At 48.7% G+C, this 9,485-nt stretch overlaps 1 protein-coding gene across 1 annotated transcript; it reads right to left on the minus strand.

The window, feature by feature from the left end:
- Positions 1-4,289: 4,289 nt before the first annotated feature.
- Positions 4,290-9,260, minus strand: LOC138938991 (uncharacterized). The gene has a single exon (XM_070306416.1). The coding sequence runs from the start codon at positions 9,258-9,260 to the stop codon at positions 4,290-4,292; it is 4,971 nt and encodes a 1,656-aa protein (XP_070162517.1).
- Positions 9,261-9,485: the final 225 nt, after the last annotated feature.

Raw genomic sequence — 9,485 nt, forward strand, 5'->3', positions numbered from 1 at the left:
AAGACGTTCCGAACGAACAAAACTTGCGTACATAGCGATCTCAGCTTTGTGCGCAGAAAAACGTATATCCTCAATTTCCTTAATATCGTGCAAGAATTTTCGACTAAACTCACTTACTGACACGTAACTAAGACGTTCCGAACGAACAAAACTTGCGTACATAGCGATTTTCACAATGTATGCCGTGAAGCGGTTCTTCTCAATTTCCTTGATGTTGCACAAGGATTTTAGACAAATCTCACTTACTGACACGTAATTAAGACATTCCGAACGACCAAAACTTGCGTACGTAGCGATTTTAACAATGTATGCCGTGAAGCGGTTCTTCCCAATTTCTTTGATGTTGCACAAGAATTTTAGACAAATCTCACTTACTGACACGTAACTAAGACGTTCCGAACAAACAAAACTTGCGTACATTGCGATCTCAGCTTTGTGCGCAGAAAACGTATATCCTCAATTTCCTTAATGTCGTGCAAGAATTTTCGACTAAACTCACTTACTGACACGTAACTAAGACGTTCCGAACGAACAAAACTTGCGTACATACCGATTTTAACAATGTATGCCGTGAAGCGGTTCTTCTCAATTTCTTTGATGTTGCACAAGAATTTTAGACAAATCTCACTTACTGACATGTAACTAAGACCTTCCGAACGACCAAAACTTGCCTACATAGCGATTTTAACAATGTATGCCGTGAAGCGGTTCTTCTCAATTTCCTTGATGTTGCATAATAATTTTAGACAAATCTCACTTACTGACACGTAACTAAGACGTTCCGAACGAACAAAACTTGCGTACATAGCGATTTTAACAATGTATGCCGTGAAGCGGTTCTTCTCAATTTCCATGAAGATGCACAAGAATTTTATACAAATCTCACTTAGTGACACGTAACTAAGACGTTCCGAACAAACAAAACTTGCGTACATAGCGATCTCAGCTTTGTGCGCAGAAATACGTATATCCTCAATTTCCTTAATGTCGTACAAGAACTTTCGATTAAACTCACTTACTGACACGTAACTAAGACGTTCCGAACGAACAAAACTTGCGTACAAAGCGATCTCAGCTTTGTGCGCAGAAAAACGTATATCCTCAATTTCCTTAATGTCGTGCAAGAATCTTCGACTAAACTCACTTACTGACACGTAACTAAGACGTTCCGAACGAACAAAACTTGCGTACATAGCGATCTCAGCTTTGTGCGCAGAAAAACGTATATCCTCAATTTCCTTAATGTCGTGCAAGAATTTTCGACTAAACTCACTTACTGACACGTAACTAAGACGTTCCGAACGAACAAAACTTGCGTATATAGCGATTTTAACAATGTATGCCGTGAAGCGGTTCTTCTCAATTTCCTTGATGTTGCACAAGGATTTTAGACAAATCTCACTTACTGACGCGTAACAATGACATTCCGAACGACCAAAACTTGCGTACATAGCGATCTCAGCTTTGTGCGCAGAAAAACGTATATCCTCAATTTCCTTAATGTCGTGCAAGAATTTTCGACTAAACTCACTTACTGACACGTAACTAAGACGTTCCGAACGAACAAAACTTGCGTACATAGCGATCTCAGCTTTGTGCGCAGAAAAACGTATATCCTCAATTTCCTTAATGTCGTGCAAGAATTTTCGACTAAACTCACTTACTGACACGTAGCTAAGACGTTCCGAACGAACAAAACTTGCGTACATAGCGATCTCAGCTTTTTGCGCAGAAAAACGTATATCTTCAATTTCCTTAATGTCGTGCAAGAATTTTCGACTAAACTCACTTACTGACACGTAACTAAGACGTTCCGAAGGAACAAAACTTGCGTACATAGCGATTTTAACAATGTATGCCGTGAAGCGGTTCTTCTCAATTTCCTTGATGTTGCACAAGGATTTTAGACAAATCTCACTTACTGACACGTAACTAAGACATTCCGAACGACCAAAACTTGCGTACATAGCGATTTTAACAATGTATGCCGTGAAGCGGTTCTTCTCAATTTCCTTGATGTTGCACAAGGATTTTAGACAAATCTCACTTACTGACACTTAACAAAGACATTCCGAACGACCAAAACTTGCGTACATAGCGATTTTAACAATGTATGCCGTGAAGCGGTTCTTCTCAATTTCCTTGAAGTTGCACTAGAATTTTAGACAAATCTCACTTAGTGACACGTAACTAAGACGTTCCGAACGAACAAAACTTGCGTACATAGCGATCTCAGCTTTGTGCGCAGAAAAACGTATATCCTCAATTTCCTTAATGTCGTGCAAGAATTTTCGACTAAACTCACTTACTGACACGTAACTAAGACGTTCCGAACGAACAAAACTTGCGTACATAGCGATCTCAGCTTTGAGCGCAGAAAAACGTATATCCTCAATTTCCTTAATGTCGTGCAAGAATTTTCGACTAAACTCACTTACTGACACGTAACTAAGACGTTCCGAAGGAACAAAACTTGCGTACATAGCGATTTTAACAATGTATGCCGTGAAGCGGTTTTTCTCAATTTCCTTGAAGTTGCGCAAGAATTTTAGACAAATCTCACTTAGTGACACGTAACTAAGACGTTCCGAACGAACAAAACTTGCGTACATAGCGATCTCAGCTTTGTGCGCAGAAAAACGTATATCCTCAATTTCCTTAATGTCGTGTGTTCGTGAGCGGAGGAGGATCCCCGCGCCGCGAGAATGCGAATGCGAATACCGGCACAAGCCTCGAGAGAGGCACGCGATCGGGAACGTTGCTCGATATGAATCGCTATCGGATCGGAAGTGGATGCGAGAATGACGAAACACAAAGTATAACAGGCACTGACAGAATACTTTATTGCACAGACAGTTACATGAGGCGGCCGACGGGAATTGAAACTGACGGAACGCTGAGGCGCGAATCCGACGATTGACGGAAATCTTGACGAGCGACTTATGTTGTGACGTAATGTCCGGCTCGGTAACCGAGCGGTAACGCGAGAGCGGAAATCTTGTCGGGGCGCGGGATGGCCAGCGCGATCGCGTTTACGCACCTCAGACGCGAGTCTTCCCGTCGATCGTCACAATAATAATTGCGCTTAATGGAGAGCGACACAGAGTCCTGAAGATCGAAACGCGCCCTGAGCCGCGAGCGCGGGGCAGGGCCGACGATATAGAGTTAAGCGCGGCGGCGATGCACTCGGCACGATTCAATCGCCCGCACCTTTTGTATTTGGTTTCCGCACTGGTGCAGGGCAAGCGGTTCGGAATATCGCTGCCGCTGGCGAAAGACGCGAAACTTGCGTTCGCGACACTGCTGATGCGATGTGTCGCGTGCGGCCTTCCAAGAGGAACTAAACTGTAGATGATCCCAAATAGGATCGGCAACTACGGACTAAATTATAAAAACTGACATTCCTTTCGGTCACTCTCGTAGAGCATGATCACGCACTTAGCCGGAGAGCGACAGGAAACATTCGAAACATACGCGAAAGAGAGCGAACGAAAACATACGAACGCGCTAGGCTCTCTCTCTCTCTCGTCCTTCCGCGATACCGCGACAAGTAAACACGCAGGAATTTCACGGCCGTTTGACATGAGAACTAAAGCGAACGAATAACGCGAAGCAAATATGTTCGATCTTGAACATACCGCCCGCCTTGGAACGTCGTTCCAATATTAGCTTCAAAATAGAAGACACGTTAATTAGGCGCGTGGTTAGATCCGCGAATCTAGGAGGACGAGAGCTTACATGAGGTGTCCCCGCAGGACAGCAACAGATACATTGGTTTGAAGAGCCGCCCGCCTTGACGAAATAACTTAGATTAAGACGCGGCGAAGTACTTGAAGAAAACGCCAAACGCAAAGAATAAAGTTCGAATAACACTTAACGAACTAACGCTAAGAACGCCAACTAAAACTAGAAACGCGTGATAACGCAGAATTGAACGAATAGAAACTTAAACTAGAAACGCGAGAACGCGCGATTGTGACTGCTAATACAGCACAATAGAATTGCAAATACACGCAAATGAGAACGCGAAAAGAAAGAGGCGGTGCACTGACATCGAAATATGACATGACCGCGAGTTATGAATTGAACTTAGCCTACGAGATTATCGCATAACTTAAGAGTAATCGCAACGAATAAACGCATAGAAAATGAAAGACACAGAGCGAGAACGAAAGAAATCGCGAAGAACCTTAAGTTAAACTAACAGTACCTGCTTTACGACGCCGAGAGCGATCGCGAGCGCGGGTTCTTCGGGAGATGAGACTTAGAATTTACGCGAAAACCGGAGGTCAGACCTTGTCCGCCCGAAGATTTGAATCATCTGGTAAGTCTATCGGGAGCAGACATAATTTACCGATAGGGCGAACAAACTCCGACGACGCGGTTTTTACGGTGGCCACGCGCGGAAGGCCATCCGGACCAGGATGAACGCAGATGACGCGGCCGATCTCCCATTTACATGGAGGAAATAGAGGATTGCGAATGAGAACGATTTTGCCAATGGACAGCGGAGGGTGCGGCTTGCGCCATTTATTTCGCTGCTGAAGAGTATTTATGTAGTCTGCGGACCACAATTTCCAAAAGCGCTCCGCGAGTTGCCGAACGGTTTGCCACCGCGAGAGTCGATTTTCCTTCAATTCCAGAACCGACGGCTCCGGAGGGACCGTTATCGAGGCTCCAATCAAAAAGTGACCGGGGGTCAGAAATTGAAAGTCGTCGAATTCGTCAGACAGCGGCGCGATTGGACGGGAATTTAAGCATGCCTCGACTTGGCATAAGAGCGTAGTAAGCTCCTCGAAAGAAAGAGTGTGATCCCCGACCACGCGATGGAGATGATATTTGACACTCTTTACTCCGGCCTCCCACAGTCCTCCGAAATGAGGAGCGGAGGGCGGAATAAAGTGCCAGCTTATGTTATCACCTGCGGTGATGTTGAGCAGCTGGGGATCCCGAAGCGTCTTGCGATATGCTTTAGAAAGCTCGCGATCTGCGCCGACAAACGTCGTACCGTTGTCCGAGTAGATTGCCTGGGGAAGTCCGCGGCGAGAGCTAAAGCGATTGAGAGCTTGTATAAACGCGGCGGTAGAATAGTCCCCGACCAGTTCTAGGTGTATGGCGCGAGTAGCGAGACAAATGAAAAGCGCGACATACGATTTGTGGGACTTAATTCCGCGACCGGCAGCCGAACGAACTTTGATAGGCCCAGCGTAATCTATCCCGCAATGAGCAAAGCTCCTAGGCGGAGGGGACACCCGCACAGCCGGAAGATTGCCCATTAATTGCTGCGGAACCGCAGCGCGTTCGCGGACACACGGCACGCACGCATGAATGATAGACTTGACTAGCGTCCTTGCGCGAAGGATCCAGTATTCCTTCCGGAGAACACTGAGTGTCAGCTGAGTCCCGCCGTGTAGCGAACGGAGGTGCGCATGTGACGCGATGAGCCGAACGAGGGGGTGGCTGGTCAAAACAATGGGATGACGCGAGTCGTACGGAAGCGGAGCGCAATGAAGGCGTCCGCCCACTCTCAATAACCCGTCGCGATCAAGAAACGGAGTCAGAGGTGCGAGCGAGCTTTTGATAGATACTGGGTTTCCTGAGCGCAGCGCGCGGAGTTCCGCCGGGAACGACTCGAATTGAATTTGCTTGAGCCAATAAACTTTTGCTTTGGAGAATTCAGCGGCTGAAAGTGCGCTGCCCCCAGGAAACTGAGCAGAATTGAGCGAAAGGCGCCGACAGTAATGAATGAAGCGAAATAAGTGAGCCGTCACACGAATCAATTTGGGCCACGACGAGAAACGGGATGCGAGGTCCCACGGAACCGGCGGAGTAGCGGCGTGACAGACGCGAAGTTTCTCCTCTCCGGAAGAATCGTCACGGAGAGGCTCCGGCGCCGCGGGCCAGTCATCTGAGGGCAGTCTCAACCATGGGGGGCCGTCCCACCATAGATGATGATTTAAGAGTTCGGCGCTGGAAAGGCCCCGCGAGGCACAATCAGCAGAGTTCGTCGCCGTGGGCACATGACGCCACACCACATATGGTGATGTAGTCTGAATGTTCGCAACGCGATTTGCGACGAAGGTTTTCCATCGCGATGGATGAGACCGAAGCCACGCGAGGACGATGGTCGAGTCGGTCCATCCGAAGCAGGGAGCAGAATGCAAATTGAGCGCGTCGCGAATGAACGTGATTAACCGGGAAAGAAGGAGCGCGGCGGAAAGCTCCAAGCGCGGCACGGTCATAGGCGAAATCGGAGCGACTTTAGATTTGCCCGCGATTAATGAGACGAAAACTCGACCGTCGGAATTCGTCACGCGCATATAAACGGCGGCGGCATATGCATGGGTGGAGGCATCCGCAAAGCCGTGCAATTCCGCCGAATCGGAGAGAGAATTCATCCACCGCGGGAGCACTATACGATTGAGATTTGGAAGCGTAGAATAAAGAATTTGCCATCTCGCCATGATCGCATCCGGGATCACCTCGTCCCAGCCGATCTTTGCGCGCCACAACTGTTGCATAACGAGTTTCGCCGCGACGGTCGCGGGAGTGACCCATCCGAGCGGGTCGTACAATCGAGCGATCACCGACAGAATTGACCGTTTAGTATTTGGAGTTGTAGGCTCCGTTGACACTTTGAATTGAAATGCATCGTTCGCGGGATTCCAAATGATACCGAGCACTTTGACACTCTCACCTTCAGAGAGATCTTTATGACAGGCTAAGCCGTGATCCGAAGGATCGATATCCGCCAGTAAGACCGATGAGTTGCTGGCCCATTTACGAAGCTCAAATTGACCGCAGCGAAGTAAAGCAATGAGTTGATCACGCTTAACGCGTAGCGCCTCGATCTGATTGTCACCGAAAATGACATCGTCGACGTAAATCTGCGTTTTGAGAATGGAGGCAGCAAGAGGAAATCGATTACCCTCGTCGTCGCCCAAACATTTGAGCACGCGTAAAGCGAGAAACGGAGCGCACGCCATGCCGTAAGTGACTGTAAGGAGTTGAAAATCGCACGGGGCGTTACCTTGAGCCGGCTGCCACTTGATTCGCTGAAAATTTACATCGCGAGAATCTAATAAAATTTGGCGGTACATTTTGGCAATGTCCGCTATATAAACATACCGAAATTGCCGCCAGTTGACGATAATTGATCGCAAATCAGTTTGTAGCTTCGGGCCAACGAGTAGGTGATCATTTAGACTAGACCCGTTGGAGGTAATGTACGATGCATTGAAAACCACGCGCAACCTCGTGGTTGCACTGTCCGCGCGAGTCACTGGATGATGCGGAATATAAACGGAGTGTGACGAAAAGGTGTCATCCGCGACACGACGCATGTGTCCGAGCGTCTCGTATTCGGTCATGAACGCGAGATAGTTGTGGTAAAGATCGGGCTGAGACTTGAAGCGGCGGAGAAGGCATTGTAGAAGACGCTCAGCGGAGCGTTTTGAGTCGCCTATAGCTAAAGGCGGCGGAGATTTGAACGGCAAGCGGACAATATATCGCCCGCTTGCGTCGCGTGAGTGAGTCTCCACAAAGTGAGCTTCACATTGCTCGTCTTGAGGAGAGTAGATGCGCGACGAAGGGAGCTCCTCGATCTCCCAAAACTTTTGTATATCCTCCGAGAGGGACATTAATGATGTGCAATGATGCACTGAAACCGTGTGAGAGGAGCGCGTCGCTGAATCCGGAACGGGACCGGAAATAACCCAACCAAAGATCGTCTGTTGAGCGACGGGATATCCGGACTGTCCTTTTCGAACCCCCTCGAGGATTGCCTCGCAACACAGATCGGCGCCGATGAGCAAATCGATTGATTCGGTGCTGGTCGGATCGGGATCGGCCCACGCTAAGTTGTAGAGATGAGAGAGCGCGGATTTATCGACAACACGATGAGGAGCATAAGCCGTAAGCGAAGGAAGTATGAGAGCGGTGGCGGATAAATACGCCGAGGAAGGAATGAGAGGAGAAATTTTAATGTAAGCGGCTTGCCGAGCCGTGCCGGCAGCGCATCCGCCGACGCCCGAGATAGACGTAGGCATGCGAATGCGTTGTAAACGAAGAGTCTGAGCGAGGGCTTCAGAAATGAAGGTGGCTTCCGAGCCTTGATCCAACATAGCTCGGACCACCACTGAATGGCCTGAGGCCGACGCGACGTGAACACGCGCGGTAGCGAGAAGGACCCGCGGTCGCGAGCGCAGAACCGCGGATGCCGAAAGCAAATTGACTGCCGGGACCGTAGCCGACGGCAATTGAGACGGAACCGGCGGCGGAGTGTCTTGCGCAGGAGACACGGAAATTCCTGGCTCAGAATCCGATCCAGTGTGCAGCATCGAGTGATGCCGTTTGTTGCACGACCGACAAGAAAATCGGCTTTTGCATTCTTGGACGGAGTGCAGAGAACTTAGACAATTGAAACACCGTTTGAGGGACTTCACGGTCTCGCGGCGCTGGATCGGAGTCTGAGCGATAAACTTCGAACATTTATTTACAAGATGCTTAGATCTACACAGCGGGCATGTTATCGGCGAGGACGCGGACGCAGTTGAGGCGGAAACGCGTTGATGGCCGACGGCCTTTTGATCGTTTCCGGATTTCGAATGCACTTGAGGAGTGCATTCATCAAAAGCTCGAATTCTGTTTCTCACAAATGCGCACAAAGCTTCATACGTTGGCGGAGTGTCGGAGTCAGTCGCTCTTATGGTCCATGCTTTTCTCGTCGCGGAATCAAGCCGATGCACGGCGAGGTGGACGAGAAAGTCGTCCCATAACTCACTCGGCGTGCGTTTAAGCTGCTTCATGGAAGCGACGGAAATATTAATTTTATCAATTAACGATTGAAGATCCGAGGCCGACTCTTTATTTGACACCGGCAATCCGAGCAACGTATTGAAGTGATGCGCCAAAAGCCGGCGCGGATTTTCAAATCGCTGACTAAGCGCGTCCCATGCACTTGAGAAGTTATCCGCGGTAACCGGAATATTGCTTATCGCGTCGAGAGCGCGACCTTTCAACGACGAAGAAAGATAGTGCATACGCGCGAAGTCCGTCAGCGATTTGTTTTTTACGATGAGAGTGAGAAAGCGATCGCGGAAATTCTCCCAGTCTGAGTATGTGCCATCGAACGGTGGAAGTTTAATGGGAGGTAAATAAGAAAGATTTAACGCGGACGCATCCGTAAGCCCGACAACACTCGCATTAAGAGATTGATTTTCACTTACGATTGGCTCGAGTTCCTCGAGCCAATTCGTCATGTAGTCTCTCGTCTGTTGATAGATGTCTTCCACAGCATCGCGGACGTTGTCCTTGAAGTAGCTCACAGTAGGGCGAGTCGCTAGAGGAACGGTATGAATCGCTATCGGATCGGAAGGGGATGCGAGAATGACGAAACACAAAGTATAACAGGCACTGACAGAATACTTTATTGCACAGACAGTTACATGAGGCGGCCGACGGGAATTGAAACTGACGGAACGCTG

This window comes from Polyergus mexicanus, unplaced genomic scaffold, assembly GCF_030449975.1.
Source record: "Polyergus mexicanus isolate NDT 795.1 unplaced genomic scaffold, iyPolMexi1.0 SCAF_13, whole genome shotgun sequence".
NCBI lineage: Eukaryota > Metazoa > Arthropoda > Insecta > Hymenoptera > Formicidae > Polyergus > Polyergus mexicanus.